At 39.5% G+C, this 22,450-nt stretch overlaps 1 protein-coding gene across 1 annotated transcript in view; it reads left to right on the forward strand.

The window, feature by feature from the left end:
• Positions 1-604: 604 nt before the first annotated feature.
• Positions 605-22,450, forward strand: part of ARHGAP5 (Rho GTPase activating protein 5) — a 46,573-nt gene continuing 24,727 nt past the window's right edge. The window contains exons 1-3 of the mRNA XM_066188404.1: positions 605-877; positions 7,826-7,931; positions 11,405-15,304. Of these exons, the coding sequence (XP_066044501.1) occupies positions 11,582-15,304 (3,723 nt within the window). The 5' untranslated portion in view covers positions 605-877; positions 7,826-7,931; positions 11,405-11,581. The remainder of the gene's footprint in view (positions 878-7,825; positions 7,932-11,404; positions 15,305-22,450) is intronic.

A 22,450-nucleotide genomic window follows, 5' to 3' on the forward strand; every position in this document is an offset into this window, starting at 1 on the left:
TGATTAACAGACGAAGGAAGTGCTGCGTTACACCAGCTGAACCTGGGAAATGTTGTGAAAAGTTATAGGCGGCCGGGCAGGAGAGGAGCTGGGGCACACGGCTGACCAAAGTAGCATTTTGGCATCTTTTAATTCCATCCCAGTTAACCGCCGATTTCCTCCCTTGGAGGAATCGCTGCTGGCTGCACGCTTAGGGTAGGCCCCAGCCTAGGCTGGCCCCCACCCGACAGGGGCGGTGGCCGGGATCAAGCCCGTGGCCGCCTGCACACCTCGGAGTCACTCTCAGGCTGGGGCGCCGTCCCGGCCTGCGCCGCTGCCCGAGGCGGGACTCGAACCCCGGTCCCCGAGACTCTCGGCTCCCCGGCTACTCGCGCGGCCACCAGGGCACGAGCGGGTGCGCGCCGCGCGCTCCCCCGCACGGGCCAGGGAGGAGGGGGAGGCGGGGCGGCGCGCGTGCGCGCGCAGCTGGGTGCCGGCCGCGCGCGCTCTCCCAGGCTTCCCAGGGAATCCAGCGGTAGCAGGAAGAGGCTCTTTCCCGCGCACGCGCAGCTGTCCGGGCGGGCGCGCGCTGAGCCGCGGCGGCGGGAGGGAGGGGGGAGGGGAGGGAAGCTGCTGAGGTAAAGTTAGGGGGAGAGAGAGACTCCGTCAGCGAAGCGAGAGCCGGGGAGGCTCGGCGGCCGCCATTACTGAGCGCCGGGGAGAGAGCGGAGAGGCGGGACGGGGCTGCGGCGGCCGGGAGCGCTCGGGAGCTGCGGGCCGGAGAGCGGAGAGAGCCCCGCGGGGAGGAGAAGCCGCCGGGGGCGCCGGCGTGGAGAGAGCGTCCCAGGAATGCTGCCGCTCCCGCCGCCGCCGAGGAGCCGGATCCCGACGGCGCGAGGTGAGGGGAGGAATGCGGTCCCGTGGGAGCCGGCCCGGCCTGAAGCGGGGCGGCCGGCCCGGCCGGCGGAAGGGGAGCGGGGGGAGGAGGCGGCTGCAGCCCGGCGAGCCGGCGCGGCGGCCGCTGGCTGTAACCAGTTCGGAGGGTTGGGGCCGCGTGGGGAGCGGGCACCGGCCCCGCGCCCCCCGCCCGGCCCCCTCGGCCCCGCCGCGCCGCGGAGGGCAGGCGGGAAGGGCAGGGAGCGGAGTGCCTGGTCCCAGACAGGTGATGAAGGCCTGAGCAATGGGAGGGTCTGAGCCTGCTGTACGAGGCTGCCAGCTGGTCACGGCTCTCTAGGGAGGGAGGAAGGCAGGAAGGGGAGCTTCCCTGCTCCTCTCTTCTTCCTTCCTCATTCCCTTCTTCTGCCTACTCCTTTAGCTTCCTCCCTTCTTCCATTCCCAGTGCCTTTCCCCCCTTTTCTCATTCTCTGTACTTATTTTCCTCTTCATTACCCCCTAATACTCATTCACGCCTTCTCTGTTCTTTCCTTCCTCTACATTTGAACAGTTGTCTATTCCCCTCCTCCTTCCTTTCACCTTCAAAAATTGCTCGATATTAAATTTCAGAAAACTTCACTCTCCTAATGATGTGTGTGCATTTCTGTTTTTCCACCAGGTGGATTTTAAGGCTTTGGAATAGGGTAGCCAGTTGCAGTGTTGCAGCTTTCAAGCGTTTTGAGTACCTTCAACCAGCATAACCTTTAGACTCTCTCCACCCAAGGGAATCACCAGAGACATACAGATGTAATGCCGTGGTGTTGTAGCTGTAAGACATAAGGAGTATGAAACACTGCTTTAATTTAAAAAAAGAACCGGACTATATAGTTATAAAAGGAAGACATACTTGTCACCTTCTCCCCATAATACACCCCACCCCTCTGTACCCCCCTCTTTTGCCCTCTCCAGTATCGCTTTTGATATCACCGTGGAATATTTCCTTAATAAGTAGGAGGGGAACGTTTTTAATCTAGACCAAAATAGGCCTGTGGGGGTATGTGTGTATTCTTTAGTTTAGTGTCATGCAGATAAACTGGAGGAATTTTTTTTTTCCTTAATAAAGATCCTTGACAGAAATTTGAAAACTACACTGCAGAGTAAAAGCAGTAGAGAGAGAACAGCGTTAGCTGGTCAATTGGACGTCCATTTTAAACCTGTGTATTGAAGCCAGTTGCAGCACTGATGCTTGTGTACTTATTTCATAAAGAATAAGAGTTAATAGATGGCTTTTTTGTCAGTTGTGCTGTCTTACCTTCTGAAGAGTCCTCCGCATGACAGTTGTTTTCAGCAGTGACATCAGTGACCAGAGTTAACTGCCTTCTGATAAAACCCATACTTATTTATAGTACATATCTAAAGTTAGGGTATTACAAATATCCATCCAGGTGCATTTTTGTAAGGGTTTACTTTCATTTTTGTGCTGCTTTGAAAATTATTTTTAAGAAGTGCTAAAATTCTTAAAATTCTATTTATAGTACTCTATTAGAACTCAGTGGTACTAGAGCTCAGAAAGTATGATGCAAATGTATGGGGTTTTTTTTTTTGGTCTGTAGTACTTGAAGTATGGGAAATTGTTTAAGCATTTGCTGCATTATCACTATCTTGTTTTAGTATAAGTTGCTTATAAGGGTGGGACATACAGAACTGAAATAGCATTTTCGCCCTAAAGTATCCCTATCTAAAGCAGCTGCCATTGTTGTAAAATTGTAAATAATTGGAACCAAATGCCTACCACATCCTGGTATTGGACTTTACTTTAGCTGAGGTGTTGCATGTGTAACATAATCCAATTAAATACTTTAGGCTCAGACTAAATTGTTTTAAAATGCTATATTTAGCACTAACAGAACCAAATGCTCCACATGTTTTTCAGGCTATGTGCTTTCCTAAAGCTGTAGGTGTTTTTTCCGTGTGCAGACTTTGTGGAAAAGAAAAGCACTGATCATAATAATGGATTGTTCTGTGTAAGTTTCCCTGATGGGACTTGTTATTTGAGTAGATAGTGCAAAAATAATTCCATTATGTTAAATAAAGGCATTAAAAGGGTGCTGATGCTATCTTAAGGCTTCCTAAAGTACTTTCTTGACACAAGACAAATCCCATGTACTGGCATCCTTCAGGAATATTTCGCATAAAACTTCCCAGAGCACTCCTCGTCACCCCGTTCAGTAGAGTGCGGCGCGGTGTGTCCTTAGGATTCCGTGCAGAAGGCGTTCTTGGGGGGTGACACGCCGTGACCTTCTCCCAGCGAGAACGGCACTTGGGAAGCCCAACACCCGTGGCAAAGTTCTGGTGGCACGGTTAGGTGGGGCGAACTGAAAACAGCCCTGTTTGTGGCCATGACGTAGCCGTGCGAGCGAGCCCGTGGTGCATTCCTGCTCGCTGATAAGGCAGGAATGCTTTCCAGAGGGGCCTGCGTCCCGCGGCCGGGAGCTTCTGCCGCCAGGGGGCTTTGTCCGCGCCGGGCCCCCGCCGCCCTCAGGGCCCCCGCGGGGAGCGCGCCGCACTTCGGGGGGTCCGCTCACCCGGGGAGTTCCGGATTAGCGCTCCCGGGGCTCTTTCCTCCCCTGGATCCGTGTTACGTCTCTCCTAATGGGCACGCAAAATACTTAATCACTCTTTAATCACTCTTTGTTTGGTTGGTTCTTTTTTTCTTTTTTACTCTGAGAGTTTTTAGCCTAAAGGTCAGCGTAAGTGAGCTGGAAGAGTATTGCATTTTACAGATTATTGTTTGAACCGGCTCATCGCTTCCTTGTATTTACAGATTTGGTGAAATATTTAAAGAAAAGCGAGTTCGTAATTCCTCGCAAGAAAATCTGAGACAATTGTGAAGTTATTTTGAATTTGCGTGTTGACTGTGTTTTTCTAGTCACATCTATTGGAAAACAAAATAATTAATCTGTGGCTAGTTCTGCACATTACATTTTGTGATAAATAAGAGTTGTTTCTTTGGCTTTCAGTTAAAATTCCCACGCATTTTTGCAGTTCTGCATCAGTTGACATTCAAACATGACAGAAGAATGTTTGCATTTAAAAAAGCAAAACCAATACCTGCATGCATAATTTTTGGAAAAGTGTATATAGTTGCATTTTGGCATTTATTTGTTGAAGTTGGCTAATTTTTATGCAGACTATTATTTGCTGCTTATATATGCCATCTCCCTTTCTCAATTCATAATTTTAAAAAGGGTATAACCAGTATTGTTTTACACAGGTAGAAATGACACATATGGCTTGTACAAGGTCAAACAACAAACTGAGCTTTATGGTGTTTAGAGTCCTGGATTCTATACTGCGGTTGCTCATGAAGCAAAATAATACGAAAAGATCCAGATCTGTGGATCAGTGAAACTAGTTGTAGTTGCCTATACCAGGATGTAAATATTTCTTTTTTTTTTCTTCCAGGAAGTGCGTTCTAGCCCTTTTTCAGTTCTTACTTTGATCCCTCTTTCTGTGTCTGCTTCTTTTTCTTCTATTTTTTTAAGTTTTTTAATGGATCCCCTTTGTAAAATTTCTCCATTCATTTTGTATTTTTCCATAAATAAGCCCGATCGGGAGACATGCCCTGAGAAACTTCTCTGAGCACTCTCCATGTTTTTGGTTGGAGCTTATCCTATGCAAAAACAATTAAGAATTGATTACTTCTGTAAATTTGCCCTTTCCTTCTCTGTTAAAATACAGGCTTTGAAACTATATTGAATGCTTTCAGATATTCAGAAGTCTGAAGAGAAGTAACTTGAGAGGCCTAAGTTCAGAATACTGCTGTGCTGGTGATTTAAACCTTTGCAGTTTACCTTTTTATTGTACCTTTATTTAATTTATGTAGGTTGGTCTTTTTTTTTTTTTTTTTTTTTTTTTTTTGTGGAGAGCAGTAATGATAATAGATGCCCTGGGACTGCTAGATTCCACCTAAAGAATGATGTTTTGAATTCAGAAATAATATTTAGGCTGTGATTTAATTTTGAGTAATACACAGGCAGTCTTCAGTGTATTATTATTAATTGAAGACATTTATTGAGCTTAGTAGGAACTAAGAGCTTTGAACTTCTGTTTTTTAACACAGTTTTTCGTTGTTTTATAATCTGAAGTTGGGCAGTTGGAGTTTTTATCTTTTTTTTTTTTAATACATTGATTACTTTGCTTTTGTATGGAGAGAATTATCTAGGCTACAGAACTCCTTTAGGGATTATAGTTGGCTGACATCATATTAACCAGATCTGAAATGAACATCCATTCTCATCCTTCATTTCCTTAGCATGAATAATCAGCATACCACTTCAACTGAATTTCTTTTCAGCCACAGGATCACTGTTGTCCCTTTCTGTCTTGCCGTTGCTTGCTTGAGCTTACTTTCTGATAAGCAATCTGAATAATGTTTTTTCTCATGTTGGATGACACTTGGGTCATGGTTGTATTTACCATTATTTGTAAGTAGGATTTCAAGAATGGTTAATGAAGGTTACCAGCACTTGTGAAGGCAAGAGTATTGTGTGTTTGTGAAGTGGACTGGACAGGTTAAGTGTTAGCACCTCAACAGACTTAAGTGATACGAAATTGTTGAGAAGGTGACATTGGTGTAGTCTGGTTTCATTTCTAAAAAAAAGATTTTCACTTGAAGGGAAGATTTCTTAGGCTTGCTTGAGTGAACAAAATAACTCTTGTTAAATACTGAATGAGAAATGACAATATTACATTAAGGGACATTAACTTTTTTTTTTTTTTAATTGAATGTTAGAAGGGAAAACAGTTGAATTCTTATTTTTTTTAGTAGGGCTATATTACTGTTGTGCTGATAGATCTGAGACGTTGGGTACTGTAGTAAATGTTTTCCTATGCCAAGTTTTGGTTCTCAAAAAGTAAGAAGTGAGGAGTGACTTGGTATAAAAACTTGGTGTCAGTAGTAACTTGAACCCGGAGCTGTAACAACCCTTTCAAACCCATCCTCCTTACTTGGTGATCTGCTGTAGAGGTTACAGTAACTTTCTGTGGGTAACTTTCTGTAGCTTGCACAGCAGACACTGTGATGGGCCTTTTATTCACGTGTGCTTCTCTTTGCTTGGCCAGGTAATTTACAAACACACTTGCAAGACTGCTGGTTGAAACTAACCCCAGCAAATACTAATCCATAGTTGTGTCTAGACAACATTACAGAGTGAGTAAAGGACTTGGGGGAAACACTCCTTATCTTTCCCTGTTGGCAGCTGCTTAAATAGTTGATGGTCATGAGCAAATCTGGGGATTCTTTCAGGCAACATTTTTGCTTCAGCAGTGTTAGGTCTAAAACAGTTTTAGGTTCAGAAAGAGGGTATTGAGAAATACGCAGGGGTATTTATCTGTAAGTGATTTTCTTGACTGTGGACTCATCTACAAGTTCCTGTGCAGCCACAATTACTTAATAATGATAGATGATTAGCTGTTCAAGTATTTATTACTTGCTAAAAATATGGCATTCTATTCTAGTGTTTAGAATTGGGCTTGGAAGACTTTGGGAAATGTGTATTTTTAAATAGGGCTTTCTCTGGCCGCTTGATGTTTCTGACTGGTGTGGGGGCTTGTCTTTGAGCTTTCTCTTGTGGCAGTGTCCCTCAAGCCTCAGATGCATTCTTGCACAAGGAGACACTTTTCTCTGTCTGTCTGCTCTTCCACATACTCTGAGTTCTTCAGAGTCCCATTGTCTTTTTCCTCATGAACAAGTATCTGCTCTGCTCAGCTAGCTGTGGATGTAGAGGAGTGCCACAGCTTGGAGGTGAGGGCAGGGAACAGGACCTACTGGCTATCTTCTCTATCAAGTGATACAGTTTGAGCACTGAAGCTCACCCAGGCTTCATGCAGGACTGGTAGACTTCTGCCTATGGATTTTGGTGTTGTTTGGTACCTCAAGATTAGTTACAGTTGTGGTATTGGTATATTATTTACCAGAATTGCCAAGCCTTTTTTGTCCAAAAGAAAATTTACTAGAGCAAAGTGAATATTGTTCCCCAAGCAAAGTGAAATTATTAAGGATATAATTATAAACAGCCAAACAAGAAAAAGCTCTGTTGTTTTGATATAGTATTTAGCACATACACAGCATGGTGCTGCATCTTGCTTAACATTGACACCTTTCCTTAGTTAAAAATGGCTTACATAATATTCCAGTGCAAGTGCCTCAAGTTCCTTTCCTGTTCTGCATCACAGTGTGTGGATCACTGGCCTGGCAAAGTCTGGGTTTTGTGTGGATGCAAAGGGAAGAATAATGGAAGAGAGTTCTGTTTCTGATTACTTCATAGTATCATCCCTCCAGTGAGATCATCGCTTAGAAGGGTTATATTAATAATTTGTACCCTGGTCGAGAATTCAAAATCTTCAAATATAACTATACTTTCAATTTCTAATTTGTCACAGTTTGTGAGTCCCTTTAATATAGTAATGCTGAAAGGTGGAAGGGTTTTGAGGTGTACTGTGCCTTTTTCCTGTTAACAGAATATATGTACATAGACATACATTTGTTTCATATATTTTGTACTTATGACTATTCCAACTTCATCTTGCAAAACTATGTTCTAAATACTTTAGAATTCCAAATTGTTCTACAAGTCATTAATGATTTTTATAGCTCACATATTATATGTTGTCTGAGAAACTACATTAATTTTTTTCAGAACAGGCTTCTGCCACCTAGGTATTGTTGAAGTATCAAGTTGAAATTCAGATCACAATCGCATAAGAACCTTGCCCTCTCTCAAATATTAATAGGTGTGCTTACAGGATTTAAACCTTCCAAATTTAGACAAAGACCAACTTGAGTTTTGTTTATGGGTTTAAAATACGGAAAACAATTCTCATGCATAGGTGAAGTGTTGTACCTTCTCTGATTGCTGTGTCTTCCTTCATAAACTTGAAACTTTTAATGGTTCTTATTTTTTGTTTTCAGATCCCTCAGGGAAGGACTTACTGAAGGGCACTGTTTAAATGTGTGACATTACTGCAGGAAGATCACAGCAGGACAGTCATTTGCTTTGCACCTCTTTTTCCTAAGGGTAAGTTTGGGCTTTAGGCCTTTATGATGTGTTTAAGGGTGAAGGTGGGTAAATAAGTACAAGCTGCTACCTTATTTTCTTCATAACTACGCTTGGAAATTTAAAACTCTGTAGAGACAAGGTCCTACAGTGCGTCTGTAGATGATCAGAGATTCTTCCTGCAGTGATGTCAGACACTTTGTATTATTCTCAATCCTAAGATTGAAATTATTTGGGGAAATCAAACAAGCCCTCTTTTGAATCTGTAACAAAGGTGGGGGGAGGATTAGATGAATTGTAGTGTTTACAGCTTGTTATAATTGAATTAGGCAGATTGAACTAAGATAATGGAACTAACTTACAATGAATTTCCAGTGGGCATGCTTTAAAACAGTACAAAACGATAAAGTAAATTTACACTAGTGGTATAGTGAAATGGAAAATCTTCCATTTGGAGAACAACTTAATGATGATTACATATTAAATGTGAAGCCATTATAATGTCAGATTTTTACCAGTTTTATTACTTAATTAACAGATTTTTGTCCTGTGACTGCACAGTGCAAAGTAGGGACTGTATTAAAAAAAAACAAAACAACAAACCCACACTGGTTTTAAATATCTTTAGTGATTCAGCTTCTACTATGGTCAAAATCATTAGTGTCAGAACTTTAATAAGAGACTGATGTGTTTGTTCTCCCTTTGTGAGTGTCCCCTTTCACCTTACGCTTTGTACTTACTGGCTTAAAATTGTATCGATTTAACAAAACATTTTGTAGATGGAGGAGGAACAACCTTTGCTACTGTGGATGTAGAGTATCTGAAAGTATTGATTGTTTCTTATAAACTAATTGCAAATTGACAGTGTCTTCCTGATGAAATGAAGTAATCCAGTGGATGACAATTTTTGTGTTCTAGTTTAGTCCACATGAAATCTGTATTGTGCTGTGGCAAACAGAACACATTTTATAGTGAAAGTGCTGACTAAATTTCTCATTCTAACAGTTTGAATGATGCTACTATGATAAGCTTTGCTTTAGAAAGAAAACACTGGGTTTATTTGTAGTAACATAAATACTGCTTGTAAAGGATGTTATTATTGCTAAGTATTTTTATTCCTGAAACCATTTTCTGTTAGGTCTAAATTCTGTGTTTTAAGAATATAATAAACACAGTGGAAACAGTGAAGAGCGAAATTTAAAATACAAGTTGTCTTTTTGAATGGGTCTTTGAGTAATCTGATTTAACTGAAAAAGAATTCTAAATCTGTCATAAAACTTCCAGTTTTTGCAATATAAAAGCTCTTGAGTATAAAAATTAGGTGTTCCTCTTCATTTTGTAATCAAGTTGATACTATCTTCCTAAAAAAAGTACTTCGCTTTTCTGATTTCTCTAACAGCTGGTTTTATGTTTGTAGTTTGTATTTTATATTTTGGTTAGTTAATTGCTGCTAAGAAGGATGAAGTATGTAACACTAAAATTTCAGTATTGACACTTGTTATACTTTTATTCTTATTAGGGCTATTTATAAGTTTGCTTGAGTACATTTGTGTGGTTACTTTGTACTCTACAAATGTAAAAGCAAAAATGTAAGTACAATACTATCTACCTTTCATTTATAGTGCCATGTAATAGTTGTCTTTTTACCAACAATATGAGAAGTATTTTTATCAAAATATTTTCACAGAAGATAGAACAGTGTAGGTTGGAAGAGACCTCTGAATGTCAGCTTGTCCAGCCTCCCTACTGAAGCAGGGTCACCTAGGGCAGATTGCCCAGCTCTGTGTCCATGTGTCTCTCTCTGGGCAAACCAGGCCAGTGCTCATTCACCCTCACAATAAAAAGAAGTGATTTTGATGTTCAGATGGTGTGTTCTATATTTTAGTTTGTGCCCATTGCCTCCTGTGCACTGCTGAAAGAAGTGCTTTCTTTGCACCTTTCCTCCAAATATTCATACACATTGATGAGATCTTCCCTGAGTCTTCTCTTTGCCAGGTTGAACAGTTCTAGTTCTCCTAGCCTTTCCTTAAATGAGAGATGCTGTGGTGCTTTAACCCCTTGCTGCATTCTCCAGTTGTTCAGTATTTCTCCTGTACTGTGGAACTGGACACGTCAGGTGTGGCCTTAGCAGTGCTGCAAAGAGGGGAAGGTTCACCTGCCTTGACCTGCTGGCAGTCCTTTGTCTGATGCTGCCAGGGGTACTTTTAGCCTTGTTTCCCACAGGTGCACACCGCTGGGTGGTGTTCATGTCCACTGGGATCCCCAGGCCCCCTCTGGACAGCTATTCTTCAGGCAGCTGGCTCCAGCATGTACTGCTACATGGGGTTATTCCTCCCTGCATGCAGGACTATATCATTTGCTCCTCCTAATTTTGTCATCAGCAAACTTGCTGAGGATACGTTTTCCCCCCCATCATCCAAGTTATTAATGAAGGTATTGAACTGGGTTGGACCCAGTAGTGGCCTGTGGAGTGCACTTCTGGTTACTGGCCCCCATGTAGATTTCATGCCACTCCTCACAATCTGCTGGGACCAGTCATTTGGGTATTCAATTTTTTGTCTTCCTCAGAATGTAATTGATTCAAAACCAGCAAATGCATTTTCATTTGCAGTATGCATGCAAGCAGAGTCTTCTGATTGATTCCTGAGAGTTAGTGGTAATTGTTATACTTGATGACAGCTTTAATAAAGCCACTGGAACCTTGTAGTCATTCTGTGAAACTCTGTAGATATAGTAGTTTTTGTTTCCAATTAATAAAAGTTTGTTTTTTTTCATAGAGACAGAAGGAATGAAACAACATTGTAGTCTTAAAATCTATACTTAAGTCCTACTCTTAGTGTTTGTATGATGTTTGTGTTTTTCTGTAGAATTCTGGTTTGAAACATTTCCTTAAAAGCAGTTTGCTGTTAGTATACAAATCAAGTAGTCTACCTCTGCAGATAGGTAGCAGCTGAGGCATGTGGCCAACTGCCGTCTTTTACAGCTACTTGCTTTGAAATTTTCTTTACTGCAACCTAAGCTCAAATCTACAAATGCACGTGAAAGTAATGTTATTCATGCAGATGAGCATGATGTCTAGTGAAAATGTGAGTGTGAATAGAAGTGCATGAATATTGGGTTTGGTTTAGTGGTTTTATGTTGTATTTTTGCTTTTTAGTGCCTAGTGTTCGTAAGCTAAGAAGGAGAACAGTGATTTGGGGGTTTGGGTGTGGGTTTTCTTTATTTTTAGAAGTATGCTGATCAGCTATGAAAACAGCTGACAAACTACTACTAAACTGTGCCTAAAATCTGTTTATTTTAAAATTTGTGGTATAAATAGCATTAGCATCACCGAATTATGAATTTATGATCTCATTCACAGTAGTTGTAGAATTTTCATATACACAGAAAATCAAGGTGATCAAGCAAAAGTGCTTCTTTAAATCTCTTTTCCCTCATGAATATTATAAAGAAATACCTGCAGTCTTGAATTTTTTTTTCTCTGTATTTTTTAGGAAGATGATGCTCCTTGTCTGGGTTATCTGAGGTTCTCTTAATCACAAGCTGAAGCAAGAACGACTGAAGGCAATTTCTGGAACCCTGGATATACAATTCAAATTTGTAGGAACCTTTTCCAGAATGAAAACCACATACAGTTACCTTGATAATTGCAAAAGGATGAGAGGAAAGTTATGATGGCAAAAAACAAAGAGCCACGCCCCCCATCTTATGCTGTTAGTGTTGTTGGACTGTCTGGAACTGAAAAGGATAAAGGTAATTGTGGAGTCGGAAAGTCATGTTTGTGCAATAGATTCGTTCGTTCAAAAGCAGATGAATACTATCCCGAGCATACCTCTGTGCTTAGCACAATTGACTTTGGAGGAAGAGTTGTTAACAATGATCACTTTTTGTACTGGGGTGACGTAACACAAAGTGGTGAGGATGGAATTGAGTGCAGAATTCATGTAATTGAGCAGACTGAGTTCATTGATGATCAGACTTTCTTGCCTCATCGGAGTACGAATTTACAACCATACATAAAACGTGCAGCTGCCTCCAAACTGCAGTCCGCAGAAAAACTAATGTACATTTGCACAGATCAGCTGGGCTTGGAGCAAGACTTTGAGCAAAAACAAATGCCTGAAGGGAAATTAAACATAGATGGATTTTTATTGTGCATTGATGTAAGCCAAGGATGCAATAGGAAGTTTGATGATCAGCTTAAATTTGTGAATAATCTTTATATCCAGCTCTCAAAATCTAAAAAACCCATCATAATAGCGGCTACAAAATGCGATGAATGTGTGGATCATTATCTGCGAGAGGTTCAGGCCTTTGCTTCAAATAAGAAGAACCTTGTGGTCGTGGAAACATCGGCAAGGTTCAATGTCAATATTGAAACATGTTTTACTGCACTGGTACAAATGATGGATAAAACTCGTGGTAAACCTAAAATTATCCCCTATCTGGATGCCTATAAAACTCAAAGACAGTTAGTTGTTACGGCAACAGATAAGTTTGAAAAACTTGTCCAAACTGTGAGAGACTATCATGCAACTTGGAAAACTGTTAGTAACAAACTGAAAAACCACCCTGATTATGAAGAGTACATAAATTTGGAAGGAACAAAAAAGGCCAAAAATACATTTTCAAAACACATAGAGCAACTTAAACAGGAACATATTAGAAAGAGAAAAGAAGAATATATTAATGCATTGCCAAGAGCTCTTAATACTCTTCTATCAAATCTTGACGAGATTGAATTTTTGAGCTGGTCAGAAGCCATGAAGGTATTGGAGAAAAGGCCTGACTTCCAATCCTGTTTTGTAGTGCTTGAAAAAACACCCTGGGATGAAACTGACCACATAGATAAAGTGAATGACAGAAGGATTCCATTTGACCTTCTCACTACCCTAGAGGCAGAAAAAGTTTATCAAAACCATGTGCAGCATCTTATATCTGAAAAAAGGAGGGTTGAAATGAAAGAGAAATTCAAAAAAACTCTTGAGAAAATCCAATTCATTTCACCTGGACAGCCATGGGAAGAAGTGATATGTTTTGTGGTGGAGGATGAAGCATTCAAATACATCACTGATGCAGATAGTAAGGAAGTGTATGGTAGGCATCAGAGGGAGATTGTTGAAAAAGCCAAAGAGGAGTTTCAGGAAATGCTTTTTGAACATTCAGAGCTATTTTATGATCTGGATCTTAATGCAACACCAAGTACAGATAAAATGAGTGAAATTCATGCAGTTCTGAGTGAAGAACCTAGATACAAAGCTTTACAGAAACTTGCACCTGATAGAGAATCTCTTCTGCTCAAACACATAGGATTTGTTTATCACCCAACTAAAGAAACTTGTCTCAGTGGCCAAAACTGCATGGACATAAAAGTAGAAGAGTTGCTTGCCAACAGTCTTCTGCAACTAGACCACGGACGCTCAAATTTATACCATGATAGTGCCAACATTGATAAAATCAATCTTTTCATTTTGGGCAAAGATGGCCTTGCACAAGAATTGGCAAATGAAATTCGGACACAATCCACTGATGATGAATATGCATTAGATGGAAAAATATATGAACTAGATCTTAGGCCAGTTGATGCCAAATCCCCATACTTGCTGACTCAGTTGTGGACCTCAGCCTTCAAACCACACGGTTGTTTCTGCGTGTTTAACTCTATTGAATCACTGACTTTTATTGGGGAGTGCATTGCAAAAATAAGGGCTGAAGCATCTCAGATAAGGAGAGACAAGTATATGGCTAATCTTTCATTTACATTAATATTGGCTAACCAGAGGGACAGTGTTAGCAAGAATCTGCCTATTCTGAGACATCAGGGACAGCAGTTGGCTAACAAGTTACAGTGTCCTTTTGTAGATGTACCTGCTGGTACATACCCACGCAAATTTAATGAGGCCCAAATAAAACAAGCTCTGAGGGGAGTACTGGAAGCAGTTAAACACAATTTTGATGTTGTAAGTCCAGTTCCCACCATTAAAGATCTGTCAGAAGCTGACTTAAGGATTGTCATGTGTGCCATGTGTGGCGATCCATTCAGTGTGGATCTTATTCTTTCCCCTTTCCTTGATTCTCACTCCTGTAGTGCTGCTCAGGCTGGCCAGAGTAATTCTTTGATGCTTGATAAAATAATAGGTGAAAAGAGACGTCGAATACAGATAACTATATTATCATATCATTCTTCAATTGGTGTAAGGAAAGATGAACTTGTTCATGGATATATACTGGTCTATTCTGCAAAACGAAAGGCATCCATGGGAATGCTTAGGGCATTTCTTTCTGAAGTTCAGGATACGATTCCTGTCCAGTTGGTGGCTGTTACTGATAGCCAGGCAGACTTCTTTGAGAATGAAGCAATCAAGGAACTCATGACTGAAGGAGAACACATAGCAACAGAAATTACTGCTAAGTTTACAGCTTTATATTCATTATCTCAATATCATCGTCAAACTGAGGTTTTCACATTGTTCTTCAGTGATGTATTAGAGAAGAAAAACATGATTGAAAGTTCCTACATGTCGGACAGCACGAGGGAATCAACACATACAAGTGAGGATGTTTTTCCAAGATCTCCGAGAGGAGGTTCCCTTGACTATAATTACCCAGATTCAGAGGATGATGCCGAAGGACCACCGCCTTACAGTCCAATTGGTGATGATGTAAGGTTACTTCCAGCACCTAGTGATCGTTCAAAGTACCGACTGGATTTGGAAGGAAATGAGTATCCTATTCACAGTACACCAGTCAATTGTCATGACCATGAACGCAACCATAAAGTGCCTCCTCCTATAAAACCGAAACCGCTTGTTCCAAGAACAAATGTGAAGAAACTGGATCCTAACCTCCTGAAAACAATTGAGGCAGGTATTGGCAAAAACCCCAGGAAACAGCCTTCTCGAGTGCCTGCAGCACCACCAGAAGATGCAGACCAATCTGACAACTATGCTGAACCTATTGACACGATTTACAAACATAAAGGCTTTGCAGATGATATCTATGCGGTTCCAGAGGATACTCAGAATCGTATCATTAAAGTTCGAAACTCAATTGTTATAAATACCCAAGGTGAGGAAGAAAATGGGTTTTCTGATAGAGTATCCAAAAGTCATGGGGAAAGAAGGCCTTCAAAATACAAGTACAAGTCTAAGACACTGTTCAGCAAAGCCAAGTCTTACTATAGGAGAACACATTCGGATGCGAGTGATGACGAGGCTTTTACCACCTCTAAAACTAAAAGAAAAGGAAGGCATCGTGGAAGTGAAGAAGACCCACTTCTTTCACCTGTTGAAACATGGAAGGGTGGCATAGATAATCCTGCTATTACATCAGATCAGGAATTGGATGACAAAAAAATGAAAAAGAAGCCCCACAAAGTAAAAGAAGATAAGAAGGTAAGTCAATTAATTTAATATTTTTTATAACATCTGGTGCATTGTAAAATGGGGAGAGACAGAATATGCAAGTGTTGCACCCTGTTTTGAAACAGATGCTTTAAAATTTTCTAGCTCTATTTGTTTGATTTTTTTTTTTCTCTTGAGTTCCGTTTAAGTTATTTGGAACTAGCAAACCTTAGGGAATGAGATGGTTTGTTTACCTTATCAGCTGTTCAATAAATGGCAGTTATTTTCATCTCTACTTACCTCTGGAGACTTCCTTCCATTTGGGTAAGGTGGTGTGGTTTTTTTTAAGGAAAAAGCTGCTTTGTGAGTTCTTGAGTAGAACTGGTTCTTTCAGTTCTTGCAATTTTTGCTATTGGAATGAGGTTTAGGGCTGGTGAATGAAAGGAGTGATTTCTTTTCAATTCTTAGTTGTCTACCTGGAACTTTAGGACAAGTGCATAAAAAGGAAACTATATAGTAGACTGCTGCATTTTCATAGTGTGGGCAAACAGGTAATTAAGTTGAAAGTTGTTCTACCTTTATGGTTTTCTATACAAGCAGAATAAAGGGAACAAAATAGGGAAATAAAGGGAAAATAATAATGTTGTCGTTTACTTATTTTTTGACTGGCTGTCTGAAAAGTTGTGTTGTCACAGTAGTGTTGTGGTGTGGGTTCTAGATGTACGTTCTCTATAGTTTAACTTTGAGCCATCAATCATTGTGTTTGGTATAGTTTTGGCATTAAATTAGGAGTGTTCCTGATCAGTTAGATATTTCTTTCTTGTCTCAAAATAATCTGACCTTTTTAAGATTATCTTTCGTAGCATTTTTAAAATGTCATTTTTTAGTGTAAATCTGATGGTCCTTGAATAGCATAAATAAGTTTTGTTTAAGTAGAGCATAGTTAAATTTAACTAATAGATAAAATTCTTCTTGGTATGCAGCTGTGATTTGAATTGCACATGAGTGATTTGAAGGCCACTAAATTTTTTTAAGGCTTACTCGTAAGTGTGGATAATGATGTCTTGTGGATATAAAATCATATGGTTAAAAATACTTTGAAGTTACTCTTTTGGAGAAACTTCAATTTTTTAAAAAACAGTAATTAATATACTTTTCGTAGGATCAGTGAACATCCTCAGTTGAAAGGAACCCATAAAGATCATTGAGTCCAACTTCTGGACTCCTTTTGCTTGAAATAATCTTTCTACATAGAAGTCAAAATGTAGTTGCATGATCTTCCTACTGTCACTGAGTTGAGAGCAAGTTACTCTGAGTTGGACATTTATGTGATAAACTGATTAGCTCTACTGTAGTGGGGTGTTCTTTTCCTGAAATTATGTCAGGAAGCCCCCTGATGGCTCTACCAAGGCCTCCACTTTTGGTTTTGGCCTGTTGAGAAGAAGCCTAAATTGGGAGTTTCAGGCTGTTTTAATTTTTATAGTGGGTAAGTTTCTTGAAGAGTAGATTTGTTTGAAGTTTTGGTTGGTTTTGCTTTGGTTTGTGATTTGCTGGTTATTTTTTTTTTTTTTTGGGTGGGGGGGGTGTATTTTACTCACAAGTAGCAAAGCTGCTACTGTTAAATTAGTGAAAGCTTTTAATAATCCTGGAAATTATTGTAATTGAGAAAACAAATTTAACTTGGTAGGTCAAAGTTCGCTAGTTTTCAGAGTATCTTGCTCAGTGCTAGTGACATCTCTGTGTTGACTTTAATGAAGCTGAAGTGAGAGTTGTTCCAGTTCAAGTGAGTCATTCTAGTTCATTATCTGTTTGTTTCTTAACAGTTAATTTTATTTCAGAAGAGGTGCAGTTTTTTAAGTTTTGGAACTTTTTCTGCATGTTCTCCTGTGTTGTTTTGGATGAGCACCTAGCAGTCCTTTATTACAGAAACGCGAAAATTACTCAGATTATATTGTCCTTTCCAAGTGTTATTTGGTCCATGTAAGAGATGTTAGTGCACCACTAGTTACTGATTGCTTGCTGGGTTTTTTTGAGATTTTTGACAGCTTGAATGTGAAAGAGGTAAATAGGACTTGTGTACTTCTTTTTGACTATTTCTTAAATCTCTTATTACAACTTTTTCTGAATTGTTAAGCTCTGTGTAAAGGGAAAACAGAATTCATGTGTCACTATTCTTGCTTTAATTATCGTGATTCTGAAATACAGAAATCTTATGAACGAAATGAATTTATTTGGAAAAACTTGAATTTTAAAGTCTGAACTCCTAATTTTCTTTTTCAAAGGTTGATTTGGGTTTTTTTTTTTTCAAAGCCCAAGTAGGATGTAACGTTCTTGATACTCCTTGCATTTTTTTGGTTTGAGATGTGGTGTTTCTAGGTGGGTTTCTTGTAAGGTGTCACAGGAGGGACATGACTACTGAAGGATGCTCATTCTGTCCTGATCCTTTCAGGTCCCAGCTCAGGATAGAATCACATTAAAAAATGGGCACTAGGACAGATAGAGAGAAGCAGAGAATGGATGTAGAGTGATTGTAGGGATCAGGGATAAAGGCAGGGGTTGGGTGAGTAGGAAGGAGGAAGCAATATTTGACAAACAGTAGAGTAGGAAAATGAAGTGCTGTAGTTTGGCTAACACATATATATCAAACTTTAAAAATCTATTGTGGATGCATGTTATTAAGGCAGAAGTTAATACTCAGAATTGTGCTACTTGTTGCTATTTGGAAGCATAAATTAAAAGGTTTTACTGTGGAAAGTATGGCAATGACAAACCTGTGGCAAGCAGGTAATGTTACTTGCAAGGTCATGTAGTGTTTCTTATTGCCAAAAGAAACAATTTAAAACTCAGGCCAGTTAAGAAAGTGTGCTTTGGTCTAAATTATTTGCCCATTATTTTTGTCCATAACACTGTGCTAGTGTTCTTAGATCTTGTTTCAGTGTACTGGTAGTTAGAACTGGAAGAGAATTGTCCTTGAGCTCTTCTCTCAATTATCACAGAAATAATTCCTGTGAAAACTTCTATCCCCCCTCTTTCTTGCTACTCTGAAAAACCCATCCAGAGCTTCTGTTTCCTCTGTATTGGTGAAGAATCTTGCAATTCCTAGTTTTCATCCTTCCTTATTGTAACCTTTCTCCTGAAATATTTCTTTTTCTGGCTGGTCACTTCCAAACTGGTGAAGAGAAAACAGCTACTTCTTGGCCTGAGTTTTAGAAGATTTAAAAAAAAAGGATATTTTCCTCTGAACCTCTGTTTTTGAGGATGACTGAAAGTGTGCATAGTATTGCAAGGAATGTCACAGCAGTGCATCATGTAATCTTTATGTTTGCTGGTATCTACTAGAAATCGCTGCTGGACACAGTTGTGTGATTGCACCCAACCTTTGCTTAGCTGCAGTTGCTGTCACTTTTAGGTACCTTTGGCCGGCTCTTGTCCTTGATGGTTTCCAGGTAATTACTTCATGCAGCCTAGTACAAGTGATTTATTGTACACACTCACATCTGCAGTACCTGTACTTTACAGCATGTACTACAGGCACAGTACAGCACATACGTTTTACTAGTTCCTTATTCCAGTGCAGGATTTTTCCATTACTCCATGACTTTGTCCTTTTTGTTGCTGAGTGTCATCTTTTTTTCTGCTCCTCCAGTTGTCGCTGTAATTTCCTATATGCCATCACCAAGTGCCTTACTAAGGTCCAGATTGGTAAAACCAACAGATGGTGGTGCTATCTTTGCCTCTAGAAAAGAAAAAGTGGGAAAGGCTGAGTCAGTATAGTCTAATTTGTGATACACCCACCTTTATCCTATTTTATTTTATTAGCACATGTCTAAATGTTCTGAAAAATTTATGATATGACCTCGTATGTGCTATTAACAAATGAAGCATTGAACTTTTTCTGGTGAGGATAAATATGGAGACAAAGTAAGCAGGAGGAGAGGAAAGCAAGCAGAGTGGCTTGAATCACAGGACTTTTTAGGCCACGTTCATGTGTAGTTGTGTGTGCACACTGAGCTTGAAATATTTCAAGTGTATGTTGTTCAATATTTGAAGTGCATGTTGTGTGCTAATATTTGTTAAACTGTAGTGCCCTTTTTTCTTCACCTACAGAGATACTTCTGTAAAGTTTCTCTTAGGAAAAAAGCACCCTGTCCTTTATGCTGTTAAACAAAATAGCAAAAAAAATGCATTCTGCAGAGTGAGTTCTCCCCTGTGCTGACATGCTTTCTGTGTTTGATTATATATTTCCTTCATGGTGTTCACAAAGTTAGAGGAGCCAAGCACAGACTAAAATGTTAAAATGCAGCTTTGTCTCAGCTGTTTCTTCTTTGCCAAGTTAGTCCTCTCCAACTGAGATGTGTGCTTATTCATCTCCATATCTTTATCAAAAACTGGAAGTGGGAATTGCAAGTGGATGCTTGTCTCACTTATAATTTTTAACATTAAGGTCTAGTGTAAACATTATTGGTGTTGGCACACTTCAAAAGCAGCAGCCTTGCAAACTGTATCATAAATTATTTTTGTCTTCAGTTTAACCCAATGAGTTTGGAGGTACAAAACAACAGAAACTGCAGAAAAGTTCAGGTCAGGAAAGGGCATGAAAATTCCTAGAGGAAAAGGATCTTACCGAAGGAAGCAGCAAGATCCTGATATTTTTATTCCTACATTCTGATATCTTAGATAGGAAGAACCAGTTCACTAACCTTAAAGCTGCAACTGATGTATTTTATGCGTTACTGTAAAGCCCAAACCACAGTAGTCCTTGGCTTTCCATTGCTCTCACTGTGTAAACAAGCCCAGTGTAAATATTTTAAAAAACTCTTTGTCAATTATTATAGATGATTTCATGAAATCATGGCAAGTTATTTTTGACCCTTGTCATTATTTAGTAATTCCCTCTTCAGCAGGAAGCCTGCCTGATGTGGAAACCTGTAGCTATTCCGTATAGTGACAATTAAAAACCTTATTATTTGTTTCTGCAATGGAATTGATGAGTATTGAAACTTTACCCACCTACTTTAGTGCCTTTATCTTTGTGAACACTTTGAGATCTGTTCAGTGTCTAATTTAGTCTGTGTTTTGTTCACCTCTTAGAGAGAAAGTATAGTTGTTTAGGTTTTATTCCCCACAACATCAAGAACAGCCAATATCCTGAATTAATTTTTGCAATGGGAAAGGCAGGGCCTTATTTTGAATTTTTTTATGTACTTCTGAAAACAAATTCCAACTATAGAAATCTTGTAAACAATATAGTAAATTAACTGTTTAATTATAATTCGTTGGTATGCTATTGCAAGAATTTCAGTATTTAGGTTCTTTGGCCAGTGATCAATAGTTTGATTATTCAAGGTCTGATTTTTTTTCTGTGAATGGAGTTTCCATCTGCATTGCTGAATTAAATCTGAGAAACATTGTTTTGAAACATTCTGCCTTGTAACCCTGTTTGCAGACAGCACTTGTTGCTTCCAAAGAAGCTTCTTTCCATTTTCCTTTTACCAAGATGACTGTAAGATGCTTTTTACTTTAAATTAATCTGAAAGCTTTTCTCAGTATTTCAGCAAGAAAAATCCACCAGCATCTTGATGAATTCTCACATATTTTACTCTGACTTTTTAGAACACAAAGCAGTGCATTTGTCATCTATTTTTCTAGGCTTAAACTTGCTTGCTGCCTTTATAATTTCAAAACTGTCTGAAATTTTATGTTAAAACTATCATGGAAGTAGTGTGAGGAACCATACAACCCATGTGTGCTGATCTCAGTTTGAGTAAGATTATAGTAAATATGTGAGCAATGGGAGATCAACTTAAAATTTTATTCAGCTGTTCTTGTGTAAATTCAGTGGTTAATTTAGCAAAACACTGTCTACTTCAGACTGTGCAGTGAATTTTCTTTTTCTCCTGAAGAATATAGGAATATAGGAGATATCAGAATCTGTACTTTCAGGTTTTGTCTGTTCAAATTTAGCACTCTTAATACGCATATTTAGAGCCATACACCTTCTTGAGCCTTTGTAGTTTAAAATAGTGTAACAAACTGGAATTCTAAAAATGGCAGAAGGTATGAAGGGATGGAAGAGCATGTTAGGGACAATGATCTGCATTATCGATACTTCATACAGTTTCTGAAGAGCTAGCCATGAATTAGAGATTACAAATACTTTTATTAAGCCTATAAAATAAGTGCTGTTCACGGTGCGTGGTTTGATGAAGTATTTTACTAGTTCTGAAAATATTGGCTTTTCCCTCCATGACCGTAGGGCTGACTGCAGAGGAAGCAGGCAGGACTTTTCCTTTGCATCAAAAGTAGTAGTGAAATCTTTTGGAGATGGAGAAGTGGCTAAATTTCTTCTTTAATAAATAAATGATTAATGCTAGTTCTGGTGGGATGGGAATGAAAGAAAAAAAACATGCCTTGTGTAGAAGGCTTGCTAAAGTAAGCAGCCCATCCATGAAGGGGCTTGATAGGATTTTGGCAGTTTTTAATTTTCTCGGTTAATTTAAAAATGTTATTTAAGTGTGTTGTACTGTCAAGACTCACAGCTGGCTGAAGTCTTAGCCTACTTTCTCTTTAGATGATTGCTGCTTGGCTGCTTCCCTAGTACTTGTAGTCAAGAGGGTTAAGCTTGAGTACTCTTTACATCTATATTTTTAAAGTTAATGTTCTTTGTAATGGTATTTCTGGTTTTGAAATCAAGACTTGGATACTGTTCCATGCTAGACTATATGTTTTTGTGTTTAACTTGTCTTATGTTAAGAGGACTTTAGCTCATCTTTTGCAACAGGCATTTTGGTGGTGGAGGAACTGCAGAATAGAGCAATATTGCAAGTAAATGCAACGCAAGGCAAGTTTGGAATTCTCAGAGTTAAAATGCTTTCCTGCCAAAGTACATAAGGGTCAGTTGGAGGTTTGGCATTAACCTCTGTTAGGGTATGAAGAGAAGCTGTCTTTGGCAAGAAGCAAGTGGTGAAACCCATGCTGAAAGCTCAACATAAGTGCAGCAATAAATGATAGAAAGCCCCACAGATCTGTAGGAAAACTAAGAATTTCAATGTTATGTCTTGGGCTTGTGTTTTAATTACTAGCATGAAAACATTGGTATATGAACAATGAGCTTTTTGCTAGGCTTAAGTAACAAAAGTGCTGGTTCTTGTCTTCTTTAAGTTGGTGCCTCTTGGTCCTTTCTTATGATGATGGAAG

The sequence above is a fragment of the Chamaea fasciata genome, unplaced genomic scaffold, assembly GCF_029207755.1.
Source record: "Chamaea fasciata isolate MVZ Bird 193981 ecotype frontalis unplaced genomic scaffold, bChaFas1.0.hap1 SCAF_7, whole genome shotgun sequence".
Lineage (NCBI taxonomy): Eukaryota > Metazoa > Chordata > Aves > Passeriformes > Sylviidae > Chamaea > Chamaea fasciata.